This window comes from Moschus berezovskii, chromosome 19 (assembly GCF_049115385.1).
Source record: "Moschus berezovskii isolate FMDL1 chromosome 19, NW_MosBer_1.0, whole genome shotgun sequence".
Lineage (NCBI taxonomy): Eukaryota > Metazoa > Chordata > Mammalia > Artiodactyla > Moschidae > Moschus > Moschus berezovskii.
In genome coordinates this window covers 71536788-71555635 of record NC_142478.1, presented here as the reverse complement: position 1 = coordinate 71555635, position 18848 = coordinate 71536788, and the positions used below count along the sequence as shown (strand labels likewise).

At 52.2% G+C, this 18848-nt stretch overlaps 1 protein-coding gene across 5 annotated transcripts in view; it reads right to left on the bottom strand.

Moving 5' to 3' along the window:
* The window catches only part of ZNRF3 (zinc and ring finger 3), a 160819-nt gene that overhangs the window by 19770 nt on the left and 122201 nt on the right, over positions 1 to 18848 (bottom strand). For all 5 annotated transcript variants that reach the window (XM_055405043.2, XM_055405045.2, XM_088828303.1 and 2 more), the window contains exons 3-6: positions 4745 to 4819; positions 4212 to 4343; positions 2773 to 2883; positions 1650 to 1817 (exon numbers count right to left, since the gene is read on the bottom strand). In XM_055405043.2, the coding sequence (XP_055261018.2) occupies positions 1650 to 1817; positions 2773 to 2883; positions 4212 to 4343; positions 4745 to 4819 (486 nt within the window). The remainder of the gene's footprint in view (positions 1 to 1649; positions 1818 to 2772; positions 2884 to 4211; positions 4344 to 4744; positions 4820 to 18848) is intronic.

The following is an 18848-nucleotide window of genomic DNA, read 5'->3' as shown; positions in this document are numbered from 1 at the left end:
AAGTTCTCCCACCTTTCCCTTCACTGGACCCTCAACATTCACCTGAGGGCACGTGGTCTGTAACATGGTGAGGAGGTGATGGGGTTCTGAGGCAGGCAGAAATGCCTCTAAAGTTCCTGCGCCCAGAGCACCCTCTGGACTTGCCACTTTTGATTTTCCATTCTCTGACCAGCTAAACGTAGTCACATTCCAACTAATCCCTAAGGCTGTGCCTGACCATGACGAGAGTCCTATCTAGAGTTTCTCACGTGACCTTGGTGATTACTTGGAGTTCAGGCCAGTCTTGGGCTCATGTCATAAGCAGAGGCACAGAGAGTAGTTAGTTACTCGCCTAAGATCACAGAGCTCGAACCCTCCTGGGCCCAGATGAGAACTCAAGCAGTCTGCAGGTAGAGACTGTGTGAGACTGTTCATCTGAGGCCTCTGTAGAACCTTGGTTTTCATTCAGCAGTCTACACAGCGGCAGGACACTTCCATCAAAGGGGCGTCAAACGCCTGCAACTAATTCTGAAGTGGTTTACCCCCTCAAATGTGTGTGTTTACATGTGCCTCTGCCCGGAAGGAGATGAAGCAGATGAAGGAAGATGTTAACAATGGGTGATTCTCAGTGAATGATAACAGTGTTCACTGTATGATTCTTGCAACTTTTCTGAAAGTTTGAAATTTTCAGAAAAAAAGCTAGAAGGACAAAGGAGATAGCACATCCTTTGTCCTTACTTTATTTTTTTCCCGTACCAACCTGGCTTGTGAGATTTTAAATCCCCAACCAGGGATCGAACCTGAGCCCCTGGCAGAAAAAGTGTGGAGTCGTAACCACTGGATCACCAGGGGAGTCCCCTCCCTTGTCTCTTTATAAGTAAAAATGGGTGTAAGTGTTCCACATAGCTTTTAGGAGAGGATTGTATGAAGCTGAGTTCCAGAGTTTTCAGATGAGCAATGCGAAAATTAAGTGTTGCTGCTTGTTGTTCTGTCACTAAGTCGTGTCTGACTCTTTCCTATCTCTCAGAGTTTGCTCAAACTCATGTCCATTGAGTCGGTGATGCTATCCAACCCTCTCCTCTGTCGCCCCCTTCTCCTCCTGCCCTCAATTTAATAAGTGTAAATTAATTAATTTAAATTTAATTAATTTAAGAAGCTTGCCCCCCTTGTGGCTCAGCAGTAAAGAATCTGCCTGCCAATGCAGGAGACTCGGGTTCGATCCCTGGGTCAGGAAGATCCCCCGGAGAAGGAAATGGCAACCCACTCTAATATTCTTGCCCAGGAAATCCCATGGACAGCAGAGGAGCCTGGTGGGCTACAGTCCATGGGGTCACAAAGAGTCAGACACCACTGAGTGACTAACACTTTCACTTTCTTCAAATGTAAATTAACTGTAAATATTCCTAAAACCAGAGTTACATAGATTACTGATCAACTTGGGTTCAGCCAGGACCCTGGGAGAGAGTGTCTGTGCATGTGGCCACCCCCTTCCGGGGGGGACAGCGGTTGGAAGGTCTCAGGATGCCCCCTGGACGCCTGGCACAAGGCTGTGGGGAAGGCCTGTGGGGCCTGTCCTTCCGGGTCCCGTGCGCCCTCTGCGGGCCAGTCCACCTCATCCTCAGCTCGTTCCCAAAGGGCCGGGTCCCGCCCCGCCCCGCCCCCGCCGTTACCTCCCCGTCGATGTACTTCTCCAGGCAGATGGCACAGTCAGATGTGGAGCTGCTGCTGAGTGTGTCCAGGGCCCCACAGCTCCCCTCCCGGCGCCCCTTGCTCTTGGAGTTGAACTTCCTGGTTTCCATCTTCTCCAGGGCCTGCACGGCCAGCCTGTTCATGGAATTCTGTGTGGCAGAACATGGCCCGTGTGAGGGTCTGGGTTGTGTTAACAGTGGCGGTCACCCCCCGGGGGACCACCATCGGCCTAATGCCAGTCTGCATCTGGCCAGGACAGACTGCTGAGGAGTCACTAAACACGGAGAGACCACGGCCCAAGAGCACAGGTCTTCCAGACCCCCGAGCGCCCACCACACTGGCCTAGGCAGTGGGGCTGGCAGAGGTCTGCTTGAGTTATTTGGCCAAGTCTGCTCTGAGCAGCTCTGGGCTAAGGGCTCCTCCCTTCACTGAAGAATGTCCCGAGGGCCAACGAACAACGCGTGGGGGTTCTCAGCACTTGGCAGACTGACTGTGCTCGACAGACACCAGCTGCTGCTCTGTCGCTGACGGCCCACCCGACCTTTGGCGCTGTGTCTCTCCGGGGACGTCACACTGCTACACCCCTGAGGGTCTGGACTCCTGAGTGTCCCTCCATTGCCCTCTGCCCCCAAACCCTTCTTTCCCGTAAGCACGCAGTGCTGTGTCAGCCAGGGCACTATTGTGGTTCCTCTGTTAATTGAGAATCGCCTGGAGAGCTTGGTAGATGCAGATTCAGACACAGCAGGTCTGGGGTAGGGCATGAGACTCTGCACGTCTCCCAAGCTCCCAGGTGATGCTGAGCCTGCTGGTCCCCTAATCATATCTGGGGAGCGAGACTCTCGGGCTTCATGTTAACATTCAAACATTTTTTTGGAAAAACCCGTGGCTGGAAACAGCATCAGTGCTCAGCCCTTGTATTGAGAGGACCGGCCCTTTTGGAACAGAAACAACTCAGTGCTCTGAGCTCTGCTCTGGTTTCTCTCCATCTTTGCTGGTTCTGCGCCAACAGGGAGAGGCTGCAGTGTGGGGTCAGGACCCTGCCCTGGTCTGCACTGGCAGCGGGGCCTCGGGGATGAAGGTGATGGGCCGCTCTGGGGCCATTACCTGGCTGCGTCGCTGCTTCAGCTTGATTTTGACAAGGAGGATGAGGCAGACCAAGGAGACCACAACAAAGAAAGCCAGGAAAATCCCCATGTCGAAGTACTCAGTGGGTTGCTGGAACAGAACACAGACATAGTGAGTCACGGCGCTCTTCGGCCGGGGATGGGCACACAGGCTGGGTCGGCTCTGGTCAGCGGAGGGATGGAGCCACTGGGTTGCGTTTCCCCTCCTTTACAGGACATGCCAGGGCTTCTGCTAACAGGCGCACGGTGCGCTCTCCGGGCACAGGGAGTACCTGCAGTGCGGCCTGGGGAGGCCTGCCGGGGTCTTAGCCAGGCCTCCTAACAGCCGGGAGAACTCTGCTCACTGAGCCCAGCTCCCTGCGCAACAGCGCAGAGTCCGCTGTACCCGGCAGGAGAGGCCCTTCCAAATAAACACAAATATCACATTTATGGGACAAAGGAGTGAGTGTCATGTTTTGAGGGAACAGTGATTACTAACCGTATAATTAATGGTTTACAACAACTCAGAAAATTGTATGCTGCTTCCACAAATATCAGCTTCCACTATAGTGAGTCATATTTACCAAAGCGCTCTTTTTTTCCTTTAAAAAGCAGCCAGCAAGTCAGTTCTTCTGCAAACTCCCTCTAGTTTTAGTTCTTACCTTTCCCTCATGGCATACAGCCTCCTAAAACCTTACAGCCACCTGATCTGGGATGTGCATTTGGCCCACTGGAGTGGAGTTTTGCTCACTGAATGCTACGAGCATCTGGGTATATTTTGCAAAAGGATCCTCTTTTATGTGAATATTCCAATATTTGGGAAGAGGAAATAAACCATCTATGGGGCACCTGTCCCAGGTTCCTAGAATCCTGAGCCTGAGGTTGGGCAGAGGATGCCAGCAGCGTAGCTTTAACACAACTAAGAGAAGCCTAGAAGACAAAGCTATTCATTAACCACCTGGAAGTCGTGAGCTCCGATCCCAGTTGAAAGCTTCCTTTTCCAGAATCTAGTACAGGTTAGGGGGTTTTGGTAATGCACTTCCACAGGAAGGAGGAAGCACAGGCCTTATCCTCTTAGTGAAGACCCACAGGAGGAGGGAGACCCAGGAAAAGCAGCTGAGGGTAGGGCGCCCTTCCCTGAACAGTCCTCAGTCAGCCTTTCATGGGAAGATGGGACAAAAGAGAAAAAAGGATAGGAGGTCACCCAGGGGGACGCCGGGTGGAAGAGACACCTGGTCACAAGTCATCTATCTCTGGAAGGACTTTTCAGATGCCCTCAAGTAGAACTGGTAATCTTTCCCTGGTCTCCGGGCTTACATCTGCTATAAACCTGCAGGTCCCTGGGGCGCATCAGCATTTTAGATGGGGAAAAAGCCGGAAGCAAAAAAAAGGCCGAAGCTGGGAAGGGACAGGTGGTGGAGGACCGCAGTGGAGGCTCACTCGAGGAGGGCGGTGCTGGATCCGCGCGCGCGCCACTTTCTGCTTGTTGACGATGTTCATCAGCTTGATGGCGTCTGCGCCCTTCACGTACACCACCGGCCTCTTGAGCGGGTCTTCTGAGCCCTGGTTCAGCTAAGCAAGGAGAGAAGGTGCTCCTTAGAAGATGTAATTACTTTCAAGAAGCCGGAAAGAGAGAAAGAAAGGCTGGAGGAAAAGAACACGAAATTCCCTTTCGAAAATCCCCAAGCACCAGCATCATAGGCTGGGGGCTCCCAGGCAGATGAAGCTGAGGATGCCCCCTGTTTTAGGATGAAGGGTCTTTAACAATGCCTCCCAGCCCCCAGCTCCCTGGCTCTTAACCCCTCTCGACACACTGGCTTTGGAGGATGACGTGCAAACACGAATCACTAATGAGGGCAGACAAGCACAAGGGCCCCGAAGACCCAGGTGACACAACCGTGAGAAGCCAGGCTAAGTAAGGGAGGTGCTTCTCTCAGGGGCCCTGCAGCCTTGGCCTGGCCCCAGGAGCTTACCTGGTCAATAGCTTCTGGGTTTTCAGACACATCAAAGATGACTGCAGTGGCTCCCCGCTGCACGGCTCGCTTGGCCTGGGAGAGTGAGAAAGAGCATGTAGGGACGTTCCCAAAAAGCTGGCCTTGGAAATCTGACCTGTATTCGAATGCAGAATCTGATGGTCACAAACTTAGGTGACTGGGTGAGTTACTAACTTTCCTAAACCTCAACTTAAGTGAAGGGAAAGTCGCTCAGTCGCATGCCAGTCTTGGCGACCCCATGGGCTATACAGTCCATGGAATTCTCCAGGCCAGAATACTGGAGTGGGTAGCCTTTCCCTTTCCTTCCCCAATGGATCTTCCCGACCCAGGAATCAAACTGGGGTCTCCTGCCTTGCAGCGGATTCTTTACCAACTGAGCTATCAGGGAAGCTCAAGCCTCAACTTGCCTATCTGTTTTTTATTAAAAAAAAAGGAGAGGATAGGGAGTCGGGTGGGGGTGGATAGGCAACAGCACCTTGTTCAGTTGAACCTGAGAACTAGATGAGTTAGAAATGGTGAAAATAAATACCTGGGTACTCAATTAACCTTTGTCTCCCTCTTCAGCCTAAGCCTTAACATCAGACTACAGACTGACAACCTGCCCCGTCAGCATAAAGGTACTGGCTTCAGTAATTTCTTCTATGAACACAGGGCCACTGGCAACAAAAGCACATGCCTTTGGCCCTTCTCTTGCCGTCCTCCTTCTTCCCCATGTCGTCCAGCCCTGCAGTTAGGAGAGCCTGTGAATATGTCCAAAGGGATCTCAAAATGGTCAGTTTTAATAACGGACATGAGCTGAAGACCTTTGGAGATGCTGTCGGGTCGGGGGAAAGGCTACGAGAAATAATTGTAAATGGGGATTTAGAGCTGTTGGCTGCCAAACCTGGCTGCACATCAAAAACCACTTGGGGAAGTTTGTAAAGCAGATTTCCTGGCTCAGACCACAGAGCCTGATTCAGCAGGGCTGGAGTGAGGCCCAGGAAACTGAGTTCTGAAAGTTTGCTGAGGATTCAACCACTTGGGGACCCACTGATGAGAGATGAAATGTTTTAGGAACAAATGAGAAGCGGCAGGATTCTTTTCTGGGGGGTGGAAAGGATTCCTTTCCATCCTGGTGAACCTTCTAGTTTCATGTCCAGCTAAGGGAACAACAGGGTAGAAGCTGAGGAAAAATCAGACATAATCCTTGCTTTTAGGAACCTGAATCTTGTTAGGGAAGCAAGACTCCTCTAAAGGTGAGGGGTGGGGGAAGGGACCAAAATGAAAACCCAGCCTTCTGTAAAATGGACAAACGATGGCGAGTACTCAGAGGTCAAGAAAGCCTCTATGGGCCAGACTGCTTGAGAAAGAACGAAAGCTGAATTCCTTCCATGGAAATAATCACTACACGGATACAGCACGGGAAAGCAACCCTGAGCCTTAGACTGGAATGTGGCTGGGGCAATGCTCTGTCAGCCCACCAGAGGGCAGTCTTGCCCCACAGCTGCTACAATAAGCCAGCTCCCTGTACTTGGTACAAGCAGGACAGTGAACCCTTCGGGATGCAGCAAAGTCCTCTGCAACTTAATGAGCTCAGGCACCTGAGTGCTGTCCTTGTTCTGCTGAGGACACCTTCCTGTTGGACTGAGATTCGCTGTACTTGGTCTGCTCTGCCGCTTGCCGATCCCACCCTGGTTCCCCACTGGGTGCGCCCCCATCAGGAGGAGCTCCGGGTGCTGTCCCTGGCTCTGCGAGACAAGCTGCCGATGGGGGGTGGGTCACTAAGTCTCTTTCAGTCCCCAGCCTCAGTTTCCCCACCGGTAAAAGGAGGACAGAGCCTGTGTCGTGAGGGTTAGTCTCGGTTACTCGCAGAGGCAACGGGCTGTCCAGAGTGCTGCAGAAAGAGCTGAGATGGCCGTCACCTGCCTCCAGCGAGAGAGGATGTGATGTCCCTGTGAGAAAGTTTGGAGCCAGGTGGTGTCACCTTCCTCCATAAAGCTGGTTAGGGGCACAGACCCCTTTGCCTGAGGTCAGCAGGTCCTCGGGGTCCCCAGTAACTCAGTGCCAGTCTTGTGCTTGGGGGGGGTGTGAGTCACTCAGTTGTGTCCATCTCTTTGCAACCTCATGGACTGTAGCTCACCAGACTCCCCTGTCCATGGAATTCACCAAGCAAGAATACTGGAGTGGGTTGCCATTCCCTTCTCCGGGAGGTCTTCCTGACCCAGGGATCGAACCCAGGTCTCCTGCATGGCAGGCAGATTCTTTAACAAGGAAGATCCTCCCTGCCTTGTTCATAAACTGGCTGCCAATGAGGAAATAAACAGGATGTCTCATTCCTTTACTGGCTTTCAGTCCCTGCACATCGGACAGCACTGGAGGGGACTGGGTGTGCAGCTCTGTCTTGCTTGGGAGCTTCAGTGGAAGGCGGGCCAGTCTCCTGGTTTCTCTCATGAAAACAGCAGGTCAAGAACATGGAGCTTAAATTCTGTTTATAGCTCAAATGCAGACACAACCAGGTTAATACACAGGGTCCAGGGCACCGATATTTTGTTTGAGAAAACAATCATTCTCAGAGTTGACTTACTTTAAAAATTAGGTTTAACGGAAGCCGCTGTTGAAGTAAGGCTATATTTCCCGCACACAGGACTGGACACGAGGCAGGTCAGGATTACATTCAGAACTCACTTGTCAGGAGCAGGCTTGGGATTAAAAATGTTGTTGTTGGGTCTGACTCTTTGTGACCCCATGGACTGTGGCCCACCAGGCTCCTCTGTCCATGGGATTTCCCAGGCAAGAGTACTAGAGTGGGTTGCGACTTCCTCCCCCAGGGATTGAACCTGTTTCTCCTGCTTCACAGGCCGATTCTTTACCACTGAGTCTCCTGAAAAGTCTGGATTTAAAGATAGGCCATGAATGATCTACACTTTGAAAATGACACATTGATCATACTATTCCCAAAGCAAATGAAAAAACGTACTTGGTCACACAGTTCCCCTTCACCCCACATTTTCAGTTTAAAAATGGATGCAGTGTCCTTGAACGTGTATTCAAGTGTTAGATCTTTCATGTCTTCTGTAGTCAAACTTGGGCCGGAAGGTTATTTCAAAGCCTCGTCTTTATATAAAGTCACACACCTAATGTCCAAATTTCTCAAAATGAGGCTGCTTCAATGGACGTCTAGGGAAGATGCCTTCTGGTGGATGCTGCTAGATAGTCACTGCAGCTGAGCTTTAGCTGGAGAGGACAGTTACCCCTGATCTGTGCACAGACCAGATTAAGAAGAAGAGCTTGAGAAGGGCGTGGGCAGCAGAAAGCAGGTGGGAGGACAAGGCCGGGCCTCCCAGAAGCAGCCGAAGGCCTGGCTTACTGACCTCTGCCCACCCTTCCCCTAGCCCCACTCACACAGGTACGTTCCCACCCTTCATCACCACTGCTGCTTTCACCAGGCCGGGACAGGTCAGCCCCAGCCAGCAGGTGACCACAAGCCCCCCAGCAGCATGTGGACTAAAAGGTTGTCACGGTTCCCCATTTACCTTTCCAGGCCTGCTAGACCTGAGGCGACAACGTCCACAGCCACTGAAACACGTCACAAAAGCGCCAACATCTGCAGACTTACGTCTTGCAGAGTACAAAACATCAAGCTCTAGAAGGCAGGATCTTACGTGACTGGCACTTCCCGCAATGCAAGACCCCTGAGGTTATGCAATAAACACTTATTCTGAATGAGAGCAGGTTTGCCTGGGACTGTGCTCTCGGGTTACTGCTCCCTGAACGTGGACTGTTGTCTTCCCCCAAGGAAGTGCTTCAATCGATATGTTTGAGTCTTGAATTTCCGGATGCGTACAGTGCATCCTGCTAATAGTACCGCTGCCACCTTGTGGGTGAAGAGACCCACAGCCTAGAGTCCGCTTGGATTTCGATTAAATTCAGGAATTCCAACCCGGGATGGACCTGGCACTGACCCAGAGCGTGCAGTTACAGCCAGACTGGGTTTGGGGCCTGGTTCTACACCACAGCGGGGCTTCCCAGGAGGCTCAGTGGTAAAGAATCCGCCTGCCAATGCAGGAGCCACCAGAGATGCAGGTTCGATCCCTGGATCAGGAAGATCCCCTGGAGGAGGGCATGGCAACCCACTCCAGTGTTCTTGCCTGGGACCATCCCATGGACAGAGGAGCCTGGGGTCAAAAAGAGTCAGACACGACTGAGCGCACACACAGATTCCCACCCCGTAGCTCCCCTGCAGAGCCCCTGGGAAACAAACCGTTTCCCTGTTTCTTCATCAAGCACTGGATGCAGTGTCCCCAGTGCTTAAACTTTATTGTAGGAAAACTTTCAGTGGAATACAACCTGAATCAGAAATAACCCAAAAGATGGCCCACAATCTCTCCTTTGTCCCTCACGCCTGACCAGAGCATAAGCCAGGAAGCTGGACTGTTAGCGCGGATACAAAGACTTGTGTCTTCAACCTCTTACAGGAAGTTCTGACATATGGGGGCTTCAGGCAGACTTTTTCTTTACTTGCCTCTCTTGAATATAAGTCTGTATTCTGGCTTTTTTTTTTTTTTTTGCACTTATCATAATCTTCCAACAAATCATTTAAAATTTTTTGTTAATATCTTTAAGGCTGTGATAGATCCCTTCAGATACCCTGCTCACTCATATCTTTTTGATATTTGGGCTATTTCAGTTTTTTTTTATTCTTATAGTTAATGCCACGTTGAATGAATCTTGGCTTATACTTCCAATTCTCCTAGGATGGAGGCCCAGGGCCAAAGAAAATGAAGATTATTAAGAATCTTTATACAATCCACATAAGATTTGAATGCTCTTCCTTATAAACCCACTCAACTCTTAATTTATCTGCAGCAAGGACAAGATAGGATGACAAGGACAATAAAAGACAAATTCGGGTCAACAGATTTAACTTCTGGATAAAGGAGCACATTGGGGAGCTGGCTAGGAAGGAGGCTGGCAGTCTGACAGTAACCCTCCAGGAGACACTTCACATGTGTAAAGACCTCCAGAGTGAACTCTATAATGAGTATTGAATCTTACCTAGCCTACTGATGCTTCACGGTCAAGTTCATGTGCAAAGTCTCCCACGTTAAGACTGGTAAATGCTTCTCTTTAGTCAGAAGCAGCTCTTATCCCTGAGTTCTAATACCTGTAAAGATTTCTCCTCTGCCACTTATCACTTTCTATGATGCATTTTCTCCTGCAAAGGTGACCATCTTTAGCATTTTTGCAATTAATAAAAGTAACATGCTTGACATGAAAATTCAAACATAACTCACAAGTTGAAAGCAAAAAATAACCAACTTAGTACCTCCTCAAATCCCAGCTTTATGATGTAACAACAGTGTGGTTTATATCCTTCCATGTGATTTTTTAAAAATTCATGTATCAGCAGGCATAAAATGCATATGGATATATACACTCACATACGAAAATATACTTAAAAATAAATTGGATGTATATAATCTGTTCTCAACTGTTTCCCCCCTTATCTCAACAATTTACTCAACAACGTTATATGCAGTGATGCAGAAAAGCGTTTTTCTTTTTACCAGCTACATATAGTCTTCCATTATAGAGGGTGGACTGCCTCTCTGACAGGCATTTAGGGGCTCTCTGCATTTTCTCCATCAGGATCAGTGCTATATGTACAGTCTTGTACTCACATTCTGGTGGCATCCATCCCTTCCATCGCTACACGTGGTCCTGCAGAGTCAGACAGCGCTAACATCTCACATGTGATTGTTCTGGCTGGATGCTAGGCTCACCTGCCCTGGGGTCTATGGAGACAGGACATACATCTGACCTGTGTACGGGCAGACCGCCCTGGGCGGGCGCAGCCCCTACTCAATAAATTCACAGTAGGCGGCAGCAGAGTTTGATTCTATTTGTGGTGCCATTTATGACAATTCGTTCCACGGTAGTAAATAACCAGTTACTGTGGGTACGAGGCTGGGAGGACACACACGGTGAGCAGGACGGTGGCCGCCCCGTCCTCACAGAGTGTCCGTTTCACCAGCAGTGCTGGGGCAGGCCTTGCTGAAGAGCCTTGGGGAAATTTTAACAAAAGGTCTGAGTGTTCTGCTCTGAGGGCCAATGGGTTAGAAATGACCCGCCTGGAGCCAGCGATCCCACGTTCCTATAGTAGGTCTCAGGGGATGAGACACCGTCCTGGTCAGCGTCCTTTGAGAAATATCGCGTGTGCTAAGGTGACCGAACTGATTGAACTGAACGGAAGGCTCTCAGCTACCCGGCAGCCCCAGTGTTTTCGACACAGGACCCTTTCTGCAGCAACTTTTGTCTGTACCTTTCCTTCCACGGGAGAAGCTTTGGGACCCAAGGCTCTGTGCAAACGGCTGGCTCAGGTGACAGGAGTCTCACTGCCTAACTGCTCCCTGGCTCTTAACGCATGGTCGGAGGGTGAGGGATGGGCCAGAATCTACATTTTGATCTGGAAGACAATGTCTAAGGAATACACCCACTGCAGCTTAAAGGAGGTGGTCACTGGTGTGAAAACATTCAGTTAACAGTTGACCCTCGAATAATGTGGGGGTCAGGGTGCTGACCCTCTGCACAACTGAAGGGAAATCGTCACGGACCTTACAGTCACCCTCTGTATACTTGGCTCCTCAGTCTCCAGGGCTCTTCCACGTCCCTGGTTCCGTGTTCGCAGATTCAAGCCCCTGGGTTATGCAGCACTGACCACTGAAAAAACCCGTGTCTACATGGACCCATATTTCAAACCTGTGTTGCTTGAGGGTCAGCTGGACACAGTGCAATGTGACAGCTCCTTAAGGGGGCCAACTGTGTGCCAGGCACCCCGGGAAGGATCCAAGCCAGGACCTTCCAGAGGCATCTGTCTCCACACACCTGCTGTTGTCCTGGGAGGGGGAAGAGAACTTGGTTGGCAAGAAGCAGGGTAAGGGCGCTGAGGTCTCTCCCTTTCTTACTCAAGAGTGTTCATGTGCAGCCGTCCTCCAATATACACAGCAGTATGACCCACGGTGGCAGAAACCACAGTCGTGGAGAATCCAAGATGGCACCAGAGGCCCAGGGCTTAGTGCCCACAACCTGGCATCGGCTTCCTGCTTCAGCGGGGCTCCCGAGTTCCTTCTGCAGCTGTTCCCGGGGCAGAGCTCACTGTTCCAGCTCAGGCTGATAGAGGAGTGTGCGCCTACCCTTCACACGGTCCTGGCCTTCCTATAGCCAGGGCTCTCTCTGGAGAGAGGGGCCCCACGAGCGCCCCCAAGGGGCCAGCCTGAACCACACCCCTTTGCCCTCACCCCGACGCTCGGCTGCTCACCAAGTTTTGCTGATTCCATCTTCCACATTCAATCATCCTTTTCCTGTTGCTGCCACCCTGTCCCGGACGCTCGAGTTCTCACGTGAGTCACAACCAGCACCCTCCCGGGGGCTCCGTAGCCCACCCTGCCTGCCCCCATCGCCCCCCAGGCCCCGCAGAGTCTCCATGCAGTACAAGAGGGCATTCTGATCGAAGACCTGCCCCGCCCCACTCTCCAGAATGACTCCGTGATGCTCTTAGAATAAGACGTGAGCTCTACTTAAAATGGGTAACCACCGAGTCCTACAGTACAGCACAGGGAACTCTGTTCAATGTCACGCAGCAGCCTGGCTGGGAAGGGAGTATGGGGGAGAACGTGTGTGTGGCTGAGCTCCTCTGCTGCCCACCTGGACGTAGCATGACACTGTTAATCGGCTATCCTCCGAAAAAACAGAATAGGATGCGACTCCTCCGGCTTTCTGCGAACTCAACCCACCAGCCCCGAGGAGGGGCTTCTACAGTTCCTTGCCCACCTGCTGGGGAGACACGCTGCCTCTCGCCCACAAGCCAGCTGGGCCTCCTCAAACTCTCAGAGCCTCAGGCGTTCCACTGGAACAGCTCTTGTGACATCACACTGTCACTGTTTACTTAAAGTGCCTCCCTCACTAGAGGGCAGCCAAGGCCTCAGACTTCTTTCCCGCTCCATTCCCAGAATCCAGCAAAGAGCCTGGCACAGGGTAAAATGGCCTAGAAACATCTGTTGATTGACCTAAAAAGGATGAGCTTTTGCCCCGGGGGTTAGCATCAAACACACCGAGCCCTGCTGTCCCAAGCACGGGCTGCAGCTCGCTCCAGGCCACCTGGTCTCCTGTTTCCTCTGACTCTTTCTGAGTGGCGGAAGGTTCATTCTCTACCAGATCTTCTCGGAAGTAAGGATCCTCTGCTGGGCAGATGCTGGCGATTTGGTTTCTTATGAGCTGCGACCGGGTCTTCTGCTGCAGTGCTTGCGTACAGGCCTTCTATTGGTGGTTGGTTCTAACTCAGGAATTATTCTCTCAAGGGAACCTCCACCCCAGTCCCTGAGAGTGGCTCTGCCTCACCGGGGCTCTTTATAGGGTCCCAGGCCTCTTGTAAGCAGGTCTCTGATGTCAGGGCACTCGTCGCATCTGCCCCTTCTACTCCCAGGAGGAAGGCAAGCCTCCCTGACAACTCTCAGCAGACGAGAGCTGAGCAAACCACCACCTCCAGGTATATCCACGGGCACAGACGGCAGGAAATGTGCATTTTCACTGTCCTCTCATCACTCAGGAAAACCTGGCTTTCCTTCCTCCTAGAAGACTGATGGGAGAAGCTGGCCTGCATGACACAGAGGGGCAGAGTGTGCACACTGGCCTGCCGTCAAGATCCCAGAACTGGTGGCAGATTCCGAACCCCCAGACTCAAACATGTCCTTGGGCAGAGCCACAAGAGACCAGAAGTGCAGGCTTGCGAGGTTCATCCACTTGAGGCCTGAACCTCCAGGCACGGTCCCTGCCAGGAACGCAGGGCCCCTAACAAGCCCTGCTCAGGCGGGCCTCTCCACATACAGAGACCACCAGCCAGACGCAGACACCCTGCCTGACGCTCACCAGTCCTTCTTGGCTGGTCCCACCCCAGCACAAACAAGCCAGCGCTCGGGTCCCGCGCGCCCCTCCCTCTGGACGCCGCTGGGGGGGGATTCTGAAGCTGCGCTCCTCACTCTTTCCTTTCCTCCTCCTCCTCCCCTGTGTTCCCGGCTGAATGGCCACCCAGGCACGGGGCTCTTGGGCTTTCTGGTCCGCCGCTGCGCCCTGAGGCATGAGTCACCGCACGACAGGGGACACTCTTTGCCAGCCGAGGGGGCTTGCAAGGCCCGTCTCACCAAGCGCCCTGTTTTCCTACAGAAACCTTTCATTCCATAGGAAATGAGGTCACACACCGGCGCACATGGTGAGAAAAGCCTGGTGCCAAGAAGGGGGTGGGCGTCAGAAGTGGCGGCCAGATAAAAAAAAAAAAAAAACCGACCCTAAAACGCCAACTGGGCAGGGGAATCACCTGCCGCTCTGGGAGGGGCGGGGCGCGGAATCTGCAGGGGAGGGTTAGGAGGGAAAGGAGGTGCGGAGGAGCACAGAGCTTAAAAAAATAACCTGGTTTCGTTTACAGTATGTGCGACAGATAGGGCAGTTACTAAACAAAAGTTGCAGGGCATATGTCTGGTTTACTGCCACAACTTGGAGACCCTAATCCACTGCCTAAAGGGAGACCAACGCAAAACAGCTCCAACCCAGTGAGGGGGTGGTTGTAGGGAAGCGGGGGTGTCGGGCGGCCAGGCGCGCCCACTTTCCGGGGCGGGAGGAGGCGGATGGGGGCGGCCGGCGGGTGGCGCGGCCCGGCCCGCTCCACCGGCTCCTGGCTCCGGGGCTTGGCTGCAGCCCGGCCTGACCTTCCAGGTTTCCCTGGCCGGAGATCAAAGCGCCGAAGCCACAAACACGGCTCAGAACTCCGAGGCCCCGCGGCCTCCCCCGTCCCGGCCCCGCCCCCCCCGCTTCCCCTCCCCCCACGCCGCGGGGCCGTCTTCGGGGGTGGGGGCTGGGGGGCCCGGGCTCCCATCCGGCCTCCTCTGACCCCGGCCCGCCGGCCGCGCCCCTCCCGCCCGGAGAAGGTATTTCTCGCCATAATTAAAGTCATTAAGCCCTCCCTGCGCTAGCGTCGGCTGCGGGTTCCGAGCTCCAGACCGAAGCTGATGCATTTTAAGTTCTAGTGAAGATTATACCGATCTACTTAGGAGACATGTAGCAGCGAGAACTAAGCGGTTAAGTTAGTGGTTAAGGCTGCCTGCGTTTAAACGGTGTTATTTATTCTCAAAATATGTAGCAGCCCCACTTAATTTCTCCTAATTAAAGGAACCGGCCGGAGAGGCTGGGGGCCGCGGCCGTGTCACGGCGCCATCACCAGGTTGGTGCCCTTCACGAGCAGAAAACGCTGGGTCTCGAACGGAAATGCGTTTCCCTAGATCTTAATCTTAAACAGAGACATTAAGACCAGTTCCAAGAAACACAACGATCCTCTTTAACACCTTGACGAGGAGCACCCAAACCCGGGAAGCTGTCCACGCCCTCCTGCGCCACCGCGCTGCCGGGTCAAGAAGTGTTGGGGTAGAGGGGAGGGGGAGAACCTCCGCAGGTTGGGTTGTTCCTCGGGAGGTGGCCGTGCCTGTGAGAGAAACTTCTCGAAGGGCTTGTTAGCTGGTTTGTCGGGTTGATGAATTTCCAGAAGCCCCATTTCAGGCCAGATCTTATAAAGTCAGCAACTAGAAACTTCAAAAAGGACCACCCCCTTCTCTGCATAGGGCAGCTAACGCTTGTTTAATATAAACAAGTGTTAATTAGGTGGCGGGATCGGGCTTAACAACAACAGTGCCTGCAGAGTCTGAAGACCCAACAGGCTCCCTTCCACTAGGAGAGCAAAGGCCGGGCTCCTGGCGGACTTGCTTCTCAACCTTGGCAAGTCGTGGGGTCCCGGGCAGCCTGCAGGCCTGGGACCCTGCCCCGGAGATGCCTATTTCATCTGTTCAGAAGGGAGCCCCCCACTGCAGGATTTTTCTGAGTTTCTCAGTCAGTTTTAAAATTCAGACAAGGCCGAGGTACCAGAGTCAGAAGCTGCAGGAAACCTCTGGGGAGCCTGTCAGAGGCACATTCTGAGGCCTCTCCTGGTTCAACTGGACTCAAATAGGTCTAGAAGCTAGGTAACCAGCATCCCAAGCAAGACTGCTGATGAGGCGGAGGAATTCCTGAATCAGGTGGCAAAATGAAAACAAAAACAAAAAACAACCCTAGGATAGTCTGATTATATGTTTTCTTATTTTTATTAAGAGGAAGGGAATCTGGATGAAAGAATTTCTGCATGCCCCAAGCAGGCTTGCTCTTCCCATCTGTGGGGCTTGAGGGGAAACTAACAAACCTTTAAATAGAATAAATGCTACTACCATCTATCTTGAGGGCTTCCCAGGTGGCTTAGTGGTAAAGAAATCTGCCTGCCAACGCAAGAGATGCAGGAGACTCGGGTTCGATCCCTGGGTTGGGAAGACCCCTTGGTGGAGTAAATGGCAACCGACTCCAGTATTCTTGTCTGGAGAATTCCATGGACAGAGGAGCCTGGCAGGCTACAGTCCATGCACAGAGTTGGAGACGACTGAGCACACACTCACACGCATACATATCTTAACATATACACCTTCATAGTCACTTTGACTTTTCACTTTCACACATTGGAGAAGGAAATGGCAACCCACTCCAGTGTTCTTGCCTGGAGAATCCCAGGGACAGGGGAGCCTGGTGGGCTTCCGTCTATGGGGTCACACAGAGTCGGACACGACTGAAGTGACTTAGCAGCAGCAGCAGAGGCTTGAAAGGTCAGGTTCTAACTGAAATTTCTCCAACTCCTTGGAGTTCACTGTCGGAATGTTTCGGTGTGGAGAAGGCTGACCCCAGGCCCACCCTGCATTTGGGGCGGGGGGAGCTTGTGCATATGCGAGCGGTCACCCCAGTCTAGAGGCCAAAGTCCACCCACCCTCCTAGGGAAGAGGGCTGTGCTGCCAGGGTACCCTGCCCCCAGGAGGAGGGTCCTGGAGGACAGTACTGCAAGGTCCTGGAAGCCAGCACAGGGCCATCTTGGGGGAGATCTGGGATCCTGGAAACAATTTAGAAGGGGGCTTCCTCTTGGATTGTCTTTGAGTGGCCAGAAGCTGTGGAAGCTGGGCCTCCCCCACCTGGTCTTGGGACATGACCACCCCAGAGCATCAGACCTAGAGAGGGAAAGTAACCTGTTGTGTAAGGGCGAGGCAGCGAGTGCTTTCAAACAGCACGGATCCTGCACAACACATCTGCAGGTGAGGTGGGGCTCGTTCCTGGTTTGGAGCTGGACGGCCAGGGGTTACATGATACAGCCGTGGTATCGTGGGGAGCTGAGACTGTGACAGCAGCCTCTCTCTATAATCTGAGGCTAGAGAGATACTCATGGTATCCTGCTGCTGCTGCTGCTAAGTCACTTCAGTCATGTCCAACTCTGTGTGACCCCATAGACGGAAGCCCATCAGGCTTCCCCATCCCTGGGATTCTCCAGGCAAGAACACTGGAGTGGGTTGCCATTTCCTTCTCCAATGTGTGAAAGTGAAAAGTGAAAGTGAAGTCGTTCAGTCGTGTCTGACCCTTAGCGACCCCACGGACTGCAGCCTACCAGGCTCCTCCATCCATGGAATTTTCTAGGCAAGAGTACTGGAGTGGCTTGCCATTGCCTTCTCCGCATGGTATCCTTCAGTTCAGTTCAGTTCAGTTGCTCAGTCGTGTCCGACTCTGCGACCCCATGAATCACAGCACGCCAGGCTTCCCTGTCCATCACCAACTCCTGGAGTTCACTCAAACTCATGTCCATCGAGTCGGTGATGCCATCCAGCCATCTCATTCTCTGTCGTCCCCGTCTCCTCCTACCCCCACTCCCTCCCAGCATCAGAGTCTTTTCCAGGGAGTCAACTCGTCGCATGAGGTGGCCAAAGTACTGGAGTTTCAGCTTTAGCATCAGTCCTTCCAATGAACACCCCAGATTGATCTTCTTTAGAATGGACTGGTTGGATCTCCTTGCAGTCCAAGGGACTCTCAAGAGTCTTCTCCAGCACCACAGTTCAAAAGCATCAATTCTTCGGCACTCAGCTTTCTTCACAGTCCAACTCTCACATCCATACATGACCACGGGAAAAACCATAGCCTTGACTAGATGGACCTTTGTTGGCAAAGTAATGTCTCTGCTTTTTAATATGCTATCTAGGTTGGTCATAACTTTCCTTCCAAGGAGTAAGCGTCTTTTAATTTCCTGGCTACAATCAGCATCTGCAGTGATTTTGGAGCCCCAAAAAATAAAGTCTGACACTGTTTCCACTGTTTCCCCATCTATTTCCCATGAAGTGATGGGACCAGATGCCATGATCTTCGTTTTCTGAATGTTGAGTTTCAAGCCAACCTTTTCACTCTCCTCTTTCACTTTCATCAAGAGGCCTTTGAGTTCCTCTTCACTTTCTGCCATAAGGGTGGTGTCATCTGCATATCTGAGGTTATTGATATTTCTCCTGGCAATCTTGATTCCAGCTTGTGCTTCTTCCAGCCCAGCGTTCCTCATGATGTACTCTGCATATAAGTTAAATAAGCAGGGTGACAATATACAACCTTGACGTATATCATGGTTAGCATGGTATCCTAGGGGCTTCCAAAAATCAAGCCTGATGGAGATGTGTGCAGACATGAATGGTAGTCCATTAATAGTTCATGTGTGTGTGTGCTCAGTCGTGTCCGACTCTTTGCAACCCCACGGATTGTACCCTGCCAGACTCCTCTGTCCATGGAATTTCCCAGGCAAGAATAGTGGAGTGGGTTGCCATTGCCTCCTCCAGGGGATCTTCCCAACCCAGGGATCAAAGCTGCATGTCTTGTGTCTCCTGCGTTGGTAGGCATGAGCCATTGGGGAAGCCCCACCCACTAATACCTTATGTAAGTATTCTATTTCCCAACCCCACAATGAAGTTCCAGGTATCTCTTATCCTAACCCAGCTGGACTCCCCCTCTCTTTAAAACTCCCTTTACAAATGCCATGCAGCTCACGCAGTCGACATGAAGTGGGGTGGCAGGGTGGGACGTCCTGCTTTTGCACAGGTTAGCTGCTTTGAAAGCTCATGACTGTCTCAGTCAGAAGCTGTTCATTCAGGAGGCAGGTCCACTGCTCCTTAGGCAGTGCAGGCTCAAA